This window comes from Oncorhynchus mykiss, chromosome 12 (genome assembly GCF_013265735.2).
Source record: "Oncorhynchus mykiss isolate Arlee chromosome 12, USDA_OmykA_1.1, whole genome shotgun sequence".
In the NCBI taxonomy this organism is placed as follows: Eukaryota; Metazoa; Chordata; class Actinopteri; order Salmoniformes; family Salmonidae; genus Oncorhynchus; species Oncorhynchus mykiss.
The window spans coordinates 61095570-61110478 of NC_048576.1; the positions used below are offsets into that span (position 1 = coordinate 61095570).

The 14909-nt window shown below is 40.2% G+C and overlaps 1 protein-coding gene and 1 long non-coding RNA gene across 2 annotated transcripts; one reads left to right on the plus strand and one right to left on the minus strand.

Annotated features, from left to right (window-relative positions):
• The first annotated feature begins 221 nt into the window (after positions 1-221).
• On the plus strand, positions 222-2050 carry LOC118937693. Its single transcript, XR_005035061.1, has 3 exons — positions 222-333; positions 1467-1613; positions 1906-2050. It is a non-coding gene; the product is annotated as an uncharacterized LOC118937693 (long non-coding RNA).
• A 2718-nt stretch (positions 2051-4768) lies between these two features.
• On the minus strand, positions 4769-14593 carry LOC118937821 (battenin-like). Its single transcript, XM_036939519.1, has 4 exons — positions 14583-14593; positions 11154-11247; positions 5634-5774; positions 4769-5462 (listed from the first exon to the last, which is right to left on the minus strand). The coding sequence occupies exons 1-4, from the start codon at positions 14591-14593 to the stop codon at positions 5361-5363; spliced, it is 348 nt and encodes a 115-aa protein (XP_036795414.1). The 3' UTR covers positions 4769-5360.
• Between the last annotated feature and the right edge of the window lie 316 nt (positions 14594-14909).

The following is a 14909-nucleotide window of genomic DNA, read 5'->3' on the forward strand; positions in this document are numbered from 1 at the left end:
GGGAGAGCTCTCCTTCCTCTCTCTCACTGTCTTCTTTAGCAGGTAGACTATCTCCCTGATTTACTAACAGTTCTGTAAGTTGTTTACTTTGCAGCTCTTTTTTTACATAAAGGTATTCTCACTCAAACCCCTCTCAATAGTTTTTTTCCGACACTCTCACCCCGTGTCTCTTTCTGTCCGCCTTCTTAGAGATGGTGTTGGGGGGCTGGGGCTCGGGCACCGTGGAGCAGGTGTGGCCGGGGCTCTGCTGTACTCTGGTCTCACGCAGGCTGGCCTCTCGCCCAGGAACACGCTGCTCATCATGCTGGTCGTCCCTGTAGCCATGGTGATCAGGTCAGTCCCAGGGGTGAAAGTAAGGTAGTTGGGTACGGTGTACTGGCAAAATAAATAGTGGGGGTACGCCTGTACCAGAAACATGAGCCTATCACAATAATTCAAGCAAATGTAAATGAAACTTTAGGCTTTTATGCCATTATTTATCATTACCATATGTCAGAGGCATGAAACATTTGCTCAAAACTGCGATGTGGTTCCACGAGAACACTAACATTTTGCCAAGACAGAGATGGGTGGCTGAGACGCGCGAGGACAGCAGTGGGTGCATCAATTCTCAAATCGCCAAATGTCATTACATTTTTTGGGCGTTTTGTGTAACCAATGTCTCTTTCCATTCACCAGTTTGGAGGCTGGAAATATGTTGTGAGTGGATGAGCGTGTGTCGGTAGTCTAGTAAAGGAGCCCTTTTAAGTGATAGTTTGACAAGCGCATGCACACACAGGAGGTCCCATACCGGGAAGAAATGAGTTCTATACTGAACAAAAATATAAACGCAACATGTAAAGTGTTGGTCCTATGTTTCATGGGCTGAAAATAAAAGATCCCAGACATTTTCCATACGCACAAAAAGCTTATTTCTCTAAAAGGTTGTGCACAATTTGCCAGTACGTCCAACCAGCCTCACAACCGCCGACAATGTGTAACCATGCCAGCCATTGCCCAGGACCTCCACATCCGGCTTTTTTCACCTGCGGGATCTTCTGAGACTAGCCACCCGGGCAGCTGATGAAACTGAGGAGTATTTATGTCTGTAATAAAGCCATTTTGTGGGGAAAAACACATTATGATTGGGTGGGGCCTTGCTTCCATGTGGGTGGCCCTCCCAAGCCCACCTATGGCTTCACCCCTGCCCAGTCATGTGAAATCCATAGATTAGGGCCTTATGAATTTATTTCAATTGACTGATTTCCTTATATGAACAATAACTCAGTAAAATCGTTGAAATTGCATGTTGCGTTTATATTTTTGTTCGGTATGCTTTCATCCCTGGTCGGTCCCATAAACAATGTTGATGTGATAAGTTAATGTGTTGTTAGGTGAGTGGGAAAGGATCACTCTCCTTTTCTGTCAGTTTATCTGAACCGTTCACCCCCTTTTTGTCTCTTCCTTTTCCCCCACTTTCCTCTCAGCTATTTTTTTCCTGCTAGTCTTCCCCTCATCCTTCCCACAGTGGAAGTGCAGGGAGGTGGAGTCTGTGAGGGGCAGAGACTCACAGAGCAGGCAGCCCCTATTGGATGACACTGATGAAGAGGAGGAGCGGGAGAAAGGTGCTGAAGGTGTGTTTATCATGTCAGCATGTAGTAAGGTAAAGAATTTTGAGGAAAGTGATGTGTGGTAATATGGATGTTTAACACAATATATTTTTAAGTAATGAAATATTACATTTTAATTGTAAAATATTTTGTAGGACATGATTAACCAAACAGGCAGTTAACCCACTGTTCCTAGGCCGTCATTGAAAATAAGAATTTGTTCTTAACTGACTTGCCTAGTTAAATAAAGTTAAAATAAATTAAACATTTTAAAAAACAGCCCATCCTCACCCATCCTTCCTTCTGAATATAACAGAAGACAAGGTCACTGGACCACTGACATGTATTGAGAAACTACACATCATTAAAGTGAGTTTGAAGTCACTTTAGAAAAGTGGACTTGGTCTGTACCATTTTCAGATTAAAAAGTTATATTCTCTCAAAGTTGGCCCAGACCAGGGTAAGCCAGGCCAAAATCTCATAAATATAATTTTTTTCCCAGTCGATACAAACTCAATTCCCCAATGCGATAGACACAGAACAGTTTTACTTTAATTTCATTTTCACATGTGCTAAATAATGAGTTTAACCCTGGCCTAGTAAGTTTTACTCAGTCTTGATGTGCTCCAGTACTATATGTGTTATTGCCAATCTGCTAATATCAATTCTACCTCCTCCCCTCAGGGTCTGTTGAGGTTTGTGGTTCCGTGAGGAGTTGTCTACTTCACGGAGTACTTCATCAACCAGGGCCTGTTGAGTAGGCCTCTGTCGCCCCTTGGCAGTTTATAGTGTCACTGCAATTAGTTGATATTCTCACCATCACTTCTATTCTCATTGTATAGTATGGATGACCCCCAACTTCTTGTTACAGTTGAACTCATTTCCTAATTTTTCAACTTTCTTTACAGTTGGAACTCCTATATTTCCCAAACTTCTATCTCTTCCAGGCAGAGCAGTATCGCTGGTAAGTACCATTCAGAATATATACAGTTGAAGTTGGAAGTTTACATGCGCTTAGGTTGGAGTCATTAAAACTCATTTTTCAACCACTCCACAAATTTCTTGTTAACAAACTATAGTTTTGGCAAGTCGGTTAGGACATCTACTTTGTGCATGACACAAGTAATTTTTCCAACAATTGTATACAGACAGATTATTTCACTTAGTCACTGTATCACAATTCCAGTGGGTCAGAAGTTTACATACAGTTGACTGTGCCTTTTAAACAGCTTGGAAAATTCCAGAAAATGTAATGGCTTTAGAAGCTTCTGTTAGGATAATTGACATCATTTGAGTCAATTGGAGGTGTACATGTGGATGTATTTCAAGGCCTACCTTTAAACTCAGTGCCTCTTTGCTTGACATCATGGGAAAATCAAAAGAAATCAGCCAAGACCTCAGAAAATAATTGTAGACTTCCACAAGTCTGGTTCATTCTTGGAAGCAATTTCCAAACACCTGAAGGTAACACGTTCGTCCGAACAAGTAATAGTACGCAAGTATGAACACCATGGGACCACACAGCCGTCATACCGCTCAGGAAGGAGACGCGTTCTGTCTCCTAGAGATGAACGTACTTTGGTGCGAAAAGTGCAAATCAATCCCAGAACAACAGCAAAGGACCTTGCTAAGATGCTGGAGGAAACGGGTACAAAAGTATCTATATCCACAGTAAAACGAGTCCTATATCAACATAACCTGAAAGGCCGCTCAGCAAGGAATAAAAAAGCCAGACTACGGTTTGCAACTGAACATGGGGACGAAGATTGTACTTTTTGGGGAAATGTCCTCTGGTCTGATGAAACAAAAATATAACTGTTTAGCCATAATGACCATCGATATGTTTGGAGGAGAAAGGGGGAGGCTTGCAAGCAAAAGAACACCATCCCAACCGTGAAGCACGGGGGTGGCAGCATCATGTTGTGGGGGTGCTTTGCTGCTGGAGGGACTGGTGCACTTCACAAAATAATTTTCCTCCCTCATGATGATATCTATCTGGATATATCGAAGCAACATTTCAAGACATCAGTCAGGAAGTTAAAGCTTGGATGGAAATGGATCTTCCAAATGGACAATGTCCCCAAGCATACTTCCAAAGTTGTGGCAAAATGGCTTAATGTTCCAACCGGAGAATTCCTTTGTCTGTAGAAAAGCAATGGAATGCGAGGTACCTCTCACATGAACGCAAAGTCACAAGCCCATGGCACTCTGCCACACACCTCGCTCATTCAGCCCCCCTTCACAGTAGAAGCCTCAAACAAGGTTCTAAAGACTGTTGACATCTAGTGGAAGCCTTAAGAAGTGCAAAATGACCCCACAGACACTATATTGGAATGGCAATGAGTTAAAACTACAAACCTCAGATTTCCCACTTCCTGGTTGGATTTTTCTCAGGGTTTTGCCTGCGATAGGAGTTCTGTTATACTCAAACAGTTTAAGAAACTTCAGAGTGTTTTCTATCCAATACTAATCATAATATGCATATATTAACATCTGGGACAGAGTAGGAGGCAGTTCACATTCATCCAAAAGTGAAAATGCTGCCCCCTATCCCAAAATGTTAAGGACAACAAAGTCGAGGTATTGGAGTGGCCATCACAAAGCCCTGACCTCAATCCTAAACAAAATGTGTGGGCAGAAATGAAAAGGCGTGTGTGAGCAAGGAGCCCTACAAACCTGACTCAGTTACACCAGCTCTGTCAGGAGGAATGGGCCAAAATTCACCCAACTTATTGTGGGAAGCTTGTGGAAGGCTACCCAAAACATTTGACCCAAGTTAAACAATTTAAAGGCAATACTGCCAAATACTAATTGAGTGTATGTAAACTTCTGACCCACTGGGATTGAGATGAAAGAAATAAAACCTGAAATAAATCATTCTCTACTATTAATCTGACATTTCACATTCTTAAAATAAAGTGGTGATCCTAACTGACCTAAGACAGGGAATTTTTACAAGGATTAAATGAAAGGAATTGTGAAACTGGGTTAAAATGTATTTGGTTAAGGTGTATGCAAACTTCTGACTTCAACTGTATAATTAATTTAAAAGTCAAAATGGATGTAGCAACTAAGGATTCTAGCTTTATTTTTATGCAATGTATCTTATTTAAAACAAAGTAGGCCTACAGAACAATAAACCACACATTTGATTCAAAATCTTTTCTTTTTTTTTTTTAAATCACTTGTAGAATCTCAGGTCATTTTTCAAAAGTTGAACATTGATCATACAAGCCCACCACATGTAAACACTGTAGAGCTAAGTTAGAGCATTCACAATTTTATAACAGTAACTCAACAATAGCAGCAAAGAAAAAGTTAGTGGTTACATTTAAAACAAATATTAGCAGGATACTAGACATTGGAATGTAGTGAAAATATAAATATATTAAAACATACAATCCTGATAATTATCAAAGGCACATTGACAAATGTCCTTGGTGATGTCAGAAATATTAAAGTTACAGTTGGCTAGTGACCGTTATCTTTCGAAGTGATATGAAACTTGTACCAGTCGTAACAATGTGATTTCTAAGTAAATGGAGGAATCTACCACACACCCAGCAAGGTTGCTAAGGTGCAGGAAGATGTCTGAACAGACCTCTAATTTAAGCATAACAATAATTATCAGCAATTTCCATCCACCCCAGCTGCAGAGAGTCTCTTCTTCAGATATTTCAAGGAAATATCAAGCACTTCAAAACATGATACTACCTCTTTTGCACTTCCCACCAGTCTTTCTCCCTCTACTATCTCTCATAGTGAGCAGAATTATCTGTGGACTGGGAAAGCTATGAGGCCGGAGATGGCGATGCCCAGACTGTCTCCTACACTGGCTGCCACCATGGCAAACTCCCTCTGTCTGTCTCCAGTCTGCAGGGAGAGAGGGGAAAGGTAAGGGGAGTGGCACGCAAACACACACAAACATGTCCGATGGCTGACCCTCAAGCTAATGTTATATATTGACATAAACACAACCTTATATGCAGGCTGACAAACAAACAAACACACACACACACACACACACACACACTGGTGACTGACCTCCTTGCTGATGAAGTAGAATGTGTTGACGTATGCAGCTCCTCCCAGCAACCCCTCGTAGAGGACTATCACAAACACCAGCCATGCACTGGGCAGGAACTGGTAGTACACCGACAATAACAGCAACACCGCGTTCACACACTGAGGGACCAGGGCCCGTATTCACAAAGCATCTTAGAGTAGGAGTGCTGATCTAGGACGATAAAATGACATGGACAGGGGGGACCCGATCCTAGATCAACACGCCTACACTGAGACGCTTTATGAATAAGGGTACAAAAGGTAGTGGTGGGGATGGTGGGGGAGATAGAGGGGAGGAAGAAGAAAATATAAAGCCAGGTGGAGAGAGAGAAAGATCAGAGAAAGTTATAGCTCCACCACTAGGTCTGTTACGCTGACCGTATTACCACCACACCTGCAATCACGAGTCATGACCGCAGTAAAATTCCACATGACAGTTGAGTCATGGTAACTATGCTTCTCCAAAACTGCACTCTGATGTTGCCGATGGTCATTAGTAGCCTACCAAACTTGCTAACAGCCAGTCGCTAATGACCTGGTATTCAGCGCTCTATTGTCCCTCTATTTCAATGCAAATGCATTCCAAAAATCTAATCAAACACTAAATGTTTTTATTTCACCTTTATTTAACCAGGTAGGCAAGTTGAGAACAAGTTCTCATTTACAACTGCGACCTGGCCAAGATAAAGCAAAGCAGTTCGACACATACAACGACACAAAGTTACACATGGAGTAAAACAAACATACATTCAATAATACAGTATAAACAATATACGATGTGAGCAAATGAGGTGAGATAAGGGAGGTAAAGGCAAAAAAAGGCCATGGTGGCAAAGTAAATACAATATAGCAAGTAAAACACTGGAATGGTAGATTTGCAGTGGAAGAATGTGCAAAGTAGAAATAAAAATTATGGAGTGCAAAGGAGCAAAATAAATAAATTAATTAATTAAATACAGTAGGGAAAGAGGTAGTTGTTTGGGCTAAGTACAGGTGCAGTAATCTGTGAGCTGCTCTGACAGTGAGATTAGACTGACTAATATCTCAGTAGCTTTAAATGGCATATCTGTCCAAATGAATATATTTCCATGGCTGAGTTCAATGCTTCCCCTTCTGGCTATTTGGATAAAATCATAATGCAGTTTCTAAATATATATGGCAGGATAAGCGAGCCCGGATCAAATGAAGAGGGAAAGACGTAGGAGGACTATCCGTACCGAACTTTAAATTGTATTTCCAGGCACTAGCATTTCGTTCCATCCTAAATTGGTTTAGACATGAATCTTCTGCCCCGTTGCGGAGTATAGAGTGAAATATGGTGTCTCCTATTGCCCTGGAAGAGGTGGTCTTCACTGATATAACCCTTAAACAAATGTAAACTACGCTTTGGTCCTTTATTGATCACACAATTTCTATATGGCGTCAAATTGAAAATCGATATAACTGGGATTCAAAATGACATGCCTATACTCCAATATTTCACAATAATGCCTTGTGATCTGGAGGGTGGCCTTTTGCATCCCTCCCAATGGTCCAAATGTGAAATCCATACCCTTGCTGATGTCATGGATAGTAATGGTTCGTGAACATTCCAAGAATTGAAAGACAGATACATACCAGGCAAATCTTTTTTCTATATTTACAATTTAGTTCAGCTTCGCTGGCCTATGGAGTCCCCTGGGAAACCCAACTACCGAACCATCCAATGCTGGGATTTATAAATAAATGATCTGGGCTCCTGAAAAGGACTGATCTCTATAATATAGAAAACTTTTGGAAAGCTCATTCTGAGCTAGTCATACAAAAATGGTCCACAGATCAAATTGAATTCGGAACAACCCTTTAACTGGAACAGAACATTGAAAAACATGACTTTGGCATCCCGTAATCTGAACCATCAATTTATAAATTGTCTGTTCACACACTGTATTTAACACAGAGGAATCGTTTTACGATTAAATTGACCCCAACTCCTAAAATCAGGTAAGCACACTCCGCCATATGTGGGTGTACCCTGCAGTTAAATGCTTCTTGGCAAAGATACAAATTTAATTTAGAAGTGCATGAATGTAAATTCAATGCTTTGCATCTATGTTACTTAACGATGATAGCTCCTTGAATCTCTCAGAGTTGATTAATGCTGACAGTCAACACTGCCGCAAAATATTATGTTGGATCTTACACGGCAATCACCTCACTCTCTCCCAATTTGCCAGTGGATACAGTTACTTTTAGAAGTTAGAACATAATTTGTATTTATTATGGATCCCCATTAGCTGCTGCCTTGGCATTGGAAAACCTTTGTGGTTAAATCTGTTTGAAATTCACTGCTTGACTGAGGGATCTTACAATTGTCTGTATGTGTGGGGTACAGAGATGAGGTAGTCGTTAAACACTTATTGTACACAGAGTGAGTCCATACAACTTGTGTGACTTGTTCAGCAAATGTTTACTTCTGAACTTATCTATGCTTCCAAATGGGTTGAATACTTAACTCAAGACATTTCAGCTTTTAATTAATTTGTAAAAATTTCTAAACATAATTCCATTTTTACATTATGGGGTATTGTGTGTAGGCCAGTGACAATCTCAATTGAATCCATTTTAAATTCAGGCTGTAACACAATAAAAATGTAGAAAAATGTATTCAAACCCCTTCGATTTAAGGCATAGTACCAAATAAAAATGGCCTAGAAGGCCAGCATCCCGGAGTCGCCTTTTCACTGTTGACGTTGAGACTGGTGTTTTGCGGGTACTATTTAATGAAGCTGCCAGTTCAGGACTTGTGAGGCTTCTTTCTCAAACTAGACACTAAATGTACTTGTCCTCTTGATCAGTTGGGCACCGGGGCCTCCCACTCTTTCTATTCTGGTTAGAGCCAGTTGCCACATGTCTCAAATTTTTAGGGAGAATGTAATTGGCATGATGACTGCAGGAATGTTCACCAGAGCGGTTGTCAAATAATTTAAATGTTAATTTCTGTACCATAAGCCACCGCCATTGTTTTAGAGAATTTGGCAATACGTCCAACCGACCTCACAACCGCAGTCCATGTGTATGGCGTCGTGTGGGCGAGCGGTTTACTGATATCAACGTTGTGAACAGAGTGCCCCATGGTGGGGTTATGGTATGGGGAGGCATAAGCTACGGACAACAAATACAATTGCATTTTATCGATGGCAATTTGAATGAACAGAGATACCGTGACGAGATCCCGAGGCCCATTGTCGTGCACGGCTCCATGCCGCAAGGATCTGTACACAATTACTGTAAGCTGAAAACATCCCAGTTCTTCCGTGGCCTACATAGTTCCAAGTTCTTCCGTGGCCTGCATAGTCAGACATGTTACCCGTTGAGCATGTTTGGGATGCTCTGGATCGACGTGTACGACAGCGTGTTCCAGTCCCCGCCAATATCAAACAACTTTGCACTGCCATTGAAGAGGAGTTGGACATCATTCCACAGGCCACAATCAACAGCCTGATTGCCTCTATGCAAAGTAGATGTGTCACGCTGCATGAGGCAAATGGTGGTCACACCAGATACTGACTGGTTTTCTGATCCAGCCTCATTTTTTTAAAGGTATCTGTGACCAACAGATGCATATCTGTATTCTCAGTCATGTGAACTCATTTCAATTGACTGATTTCCTTACATGAACTGAACTGTAAATCTTTGAAATTGTTTCATTTTGTGTTTATTTTCGTTCAGTATATTATTTAGTATGTAAAGACAACATTAAATTGAGAATAGTCTAATGGGTGAGAATATTATCACTTGTGAATGATGCCCAGTGTGTGCAGTCTAAAGAAAAACAGCGCATGCATTATTTTACAACTTTTTCAGCTCATAAGCCTATACGTTTTGATAAGGTTTGTATCACAGTTTGTATCATGGCCAAATTACTCAAAGCGTAGCCTATAAGCCTAGGACCCCTGGAACAGGGTTGGAGAGCCCATAGCCAACAGAACTTGGTGAACCGTGTTCTTATAAGCCCAGTCATTGCGCCATGGCGTGTGAACAGAGTTTTGACTGGCCACCATTTAAAAGAGGATCCCAGCTTTCTTGTGATGCTATATTTATTGCTCAATTCTTAAAATTAAGCACATTAATCCTCTTTATGACCAGTGTAGCCTACCTGGCATATACAAAAAATTAAATCGCACGTAACATTCTTTCTATTTGAGTGCAGGCTACAGATTTTTTTTGTGTGGGCCATTCTAAAAATAAAAATGCACAAATATGTAAACACCAGATTACATTGAGAATAGTCAGATAGTTGAGAATATTATCAAGTACTTGTCAAATTGTGAATGAGAGACTGATGAAGTGTGTGCAACCTGAGCAAGAAACAGCAGAGCGCATGCCTTTCATCCAACTCTTTTCAAATCATCATTAGTCGCACAACTAAAGTTGCATACATAACTACATATTCAGCATATAGAAGGACCTGTTTCAAATGATCACTTTGTTAACCACAACACAGAATAGCCATTTGTGGGCACACCCTCTGAAGTCAATATCCTTTCTATTATATTCTTCTTCCTATCAAATAATGCCACGGAATTCTAAGAAAATCCTGTAAAAATAATTAGTGTAGCCCACAGCCATATGGCAGAGCCAGATCAGGGCCTAACATGAGGACAACTCAAAATATGCTGTTCTGTTCTTCGGTATAGGTTAAATTTTCTTCATATAATGGTTCTTTAGATCTACTTAAAATAATTAATTTATTGTGATGGTGTAGGCTATATTAAATGGATTTATTAGACTTTTTAAAATGCAGATGTTCCAAAGATCTGCATCAGAGTTGCTTGTAGGCTATGCGTGGAAGCCCAAAGATGCTAAATGTTTTGTTATTTAAAAGGAATATTACAGTGAGACAGGCAGTTATTTGCATAACAGTTACCGGCTGATAAAATGTCATGACCGACAATTTCATCACTGCTTGCTGGCGACACTGATTTATTTAGAATTCAAGGCACACTTAACCAGCATGGCTAAAACGGCATTCTGCAGCGATACGCCATTCCATCTGGTTTGGGACTGTCATTTTTCAAGGGCTATTTGACCAAGAAGGAGAGTGATGGAGTGCTGCATCAGATGATCTGGCCTCCACAATCACCCGACCTCAACCCAATTGAGATGGTTTGGGATGAGTTGGACCTCAGAGTGAAGGAAAATCAGCAAACAAGTGCTCAGTATATGTGGGAACTACTTCAAGACTGTTGGAAAATCATTCCAGGTGAAGCTAGTTCAGAGAATGCTAAGAGTGTGCAAAGCTGTCATCAAGGTGGCTACTTAGAAGATTCTCAAATATAAAATCTATATTTGTGTAACACTTTTGTTTACTACATGATTCCATGTGTTATTTCATAGTTTTGATCTCTTCACTATAATTCTACAATGTAGAAAATAGTAAAAAGAAAAGAAAAACCCTGGAATGAGTAGGTGTCCAAACTTCTGACAGGTACTGTATCTCATCTATTGTTCACTCACCTGAAGCAGAGAGAGAGCCCAGATTCTCCTGAACTTCACACAGCAGAGCGAGGATCGCGAGACCAACACCCCCACCTGGTACAGTGTCTGGTACCTGAAAACACACACACACACACACACACACAAAGAATGTTAATAGCTTTACACCACTTAATCAGAGAAGTTTACATTCACCTTAGCCAAATACATTTTAACTCAGATTTTCATAATTCCTGACATTTAATCCTAGTAAAAATTCCCTGTTTTAGGTCAGTTAGGATCACCACTTTATTTTAAGAATGTGAAATGTCAGAATAATAGTACAGTGATTTATTTCAACTTTTATTTCTTTCATCACATTCCCAGTGAGTCAGAAGTTTATATACACTCAATTAGTATTTGGTAGCATTGCCTTTAAATTGTTTAACTTGGGTCAAATGTTTTGGGTAGCCTTCCATAAGCTTCCCACAATAAGTTGGGTGAATTTTGGCCCATTCCTCCTGACAGAGCTGGTGTAACTGAGTCAGGTTTGTAGGTCTCCTTGCTCGCACACGGTTCTTCAGTTCTGCCCACACATTTTCTGTAGGGTTGAGGTCAGGGATTTGTGATGGCCACTCCAATACCTCGACTTTGTTGTCCTTAACATTTTTGGGATAGGGGGCATTTTCACTTTTGGATGAATAGCGTGCCCAGAGTGAACTGCCTCCTACTCTGTCCCACATGTTAATATATGCATATTATTATTAGTATTGGATAGAGAACACTCTGAAGTTTCTAAAACTGTTTGAGTATAACAGAACTCCTATGGCAGGCAAAAACCTGGGAAAAATCCAACCAGGAAGTGGGAAATCTGAGGTTTGTAGTTTTTCCAATATACAGTGTCTGTGGGGTCATTTTGCACTTCCCAAGGCTTCCACTAGATATCAACTGTCTTTAGAACCTTGTTTGAGGCTTCTACTGTGAAGGGGGTCTGAATGAGAGGGGAATGAGCCAGGTGTGTGGCAGAGTGCCATGGGCTTGTGACTTTGCGTTCATGTGAGAGTTACCTCGCGTTCCATTGCTTTTCTACAGACAAAGGAATTCTCCAGTTGGAACATTAATACATTTTTATGTTAAAAACATCCTAAAGATTGATTCTATACTTCGTTTGACATGTTTCATACGACCTGTAACGTAACCTTTCGAGTTTTTGTCTGGACGTAGTGCTCGTGCCTCATGAAGATGGATTACTGGGTTGAATATGCTAACAACAAGTCTCTATTTGGACATAAATAATGGACTTCATGGAACAAATCAGTCATTTATTGTTGAACTGGGATTCCTGGGAGTGCCTTCTGATGAAGATCATCAAAGTTAAGTGAATATTTATAATGTTATTTCTAACTTCTGTTGACTCCAACATGGCGGATATTTCTTTGGCTGGATTGGGCACTGAGCGCCGTACTCAGATGATGCTTTTTCCATAAAGTAAAAAAAAAAATCTGACACAGCGGTTGCATTATGGATATGTCTATCTTTAATTCTGTGAGTAACACTATCTTTTATCAATGTTTATTGAGTACTTCTGCAAAATCACCGGATGTTTTGGAATCAAAACATTACTTCACGTAACGCGCCAATGTAAACTGAGATTTTTGGATATAAATATGCACATTATTGAACAAAACATACATGTATTGTTTAACATGATGTCCTATGATGAAGATCAAAGGTTAGTGATTAATTTTATCTATATTTCTGCTTTTTGTGACTCCTATCTTTGGCTGGAAAAATGGCTGTGTTTTTTTTTGACTTGGCTATGCACTAACAATCATATGTTGTGCTTTCGCTGTAAAGCCATTTTGAAATCAGACACGATGGGTAGATTAACAAGAAGCTTCTTTCATTTGTTGTATTGGACTTGTTAATGTGTAAAAGTTACATATTTCCCAAAAATATTTTTGAATTTTGCACACTGCCTTTTCAGCAGAATGTTGTCGAGGGGGTTCTGCTAGCCTGCCCTAGAAAGGTTAAGCCATTTTGCCAAAACTTTGGAAGTATGCTTGGGGTCATTGTCCATTTGGAAGATCCATTTGCATCCAAGCTTTAACTTCCTGAATGATGTCTTGAAATGTTGCTTCGAAATATCTATATAGATGTCATCATGACGGAGGAACATTTTTTTGTGAAGTGCACCAGTCCCTCCAGAAGCAAAGCACCCCCACAACATGATGCTGCCACCCCCGTGCTTCACAGTTGGAATCCTCCCCCTTTCTCCTCCAAACATATCGATGGTCATTATGGCCAAACAGTTATATTTTTGTTTCATCAGACCAGAGGACATTTCCCAAAAAAGTACAATCTTCGTCCCCATGAGCAGTTGCAAACCGTAGTCTGGCTTTTTTATGGCGGTTTTGGAGCAGTGGTTTCTTCCTTGCTGAGTGGCCTTTCAGGTTATGTCGATATAGGACTCGTTTTACTGTGGATGTAGATACTTTTGAACCCGTTTCCTCCAGCATCTCCACAAGGTGCTTTGCTGTTGTTCTGGGAATGATTTGCACTTTTCGCAACAAAGTACGTTCATTTCTAGGAGACAGAATGAGTCTCCTTCCTGAGCGGTATGAAGGCTGCATGGTCCCATGGTGTTTATACTTGCGTACCATTGTTTGTACATATGAACGTGGTACCTTCAGGCATTTGGAAATTGGTCCCAAGGATCAACCAGACTGGGAGAGGTCTACAATAATTTTTCTGAGGTCTTGGCTGATTTCTCTTGATTTTCCCGTGATGTCAAGAAAAGAGGCACTGCATTTGAAGGTAGGCCTTGAAATACATCCACAGATACACCTACAATTGACTCGAATGTTGTCAATTAGCCTATCAGAAGCATAAATCCATGACATCATTATCTTGTATTTTCCTAGCTGTTTAAAGTCACAGTCAACTTAGTGTATGTAAACTTCTGACCACCTGGAATTGTGATAGTGACCGATAAGTGAAATAATCTGTCTGTAAACAATTGTTGGAAAAATTACTTGTGTCATGCACAAAGTAGATTTCCTAACCGACTTGCCAAAACTATAGTTTGTTAACAAGAAATTTGTGGAGTGGTTGAAAAACGAGTTTTAATGAATCCAACCTATGTGTATGTACATTTCTGACTTCAACTGTAAATGCTACAAAATCCACCTTCTTCACAATAAGTGTATCTAGATCAGTTGATTGACGTATACCATTTGCAACTGATTGAGGTGCATCCAACGCCACATCTTCTCCAACACTGTGGCCTCTTGCCCCATCAACTCTTTTCAAAACCTCCACATAGGAGATTTGCTGTACAGCCCTGATCCTTGACACCTCAACCTCTTTCACCATAACAGGGCACTGAGGGAATTCAGGAATATAATCCCCACCACAATTGCAACATTCAATAATGTCTGCATACACTTGACACGTGGCCAAATGTTTTACACTTCTTGCATTGCATCGGGTTTTGCACAAACACTCTCACAAAGTATATTTTACAGTCCAATCAGAACAGTATTCAGACTCCTTGACTTTTTCTACATTTTATTACATTGCAGCCTTATTCTAACATGTATAAAAACATATTCCCTCATCAATCTACACACAATACCCCATAATGACAAAGTGAAAACATGTTTTTTGAAATTTTAGCAAATTTATTACAAATAAAAAACAGAAATACCTTATTTACATAAGAATTCAGACCTTTCCCTCCATCCTGTTTCCAATGATCATCCTTAAGCGGTCTCTTCAACTTGATTGGAGTCCACC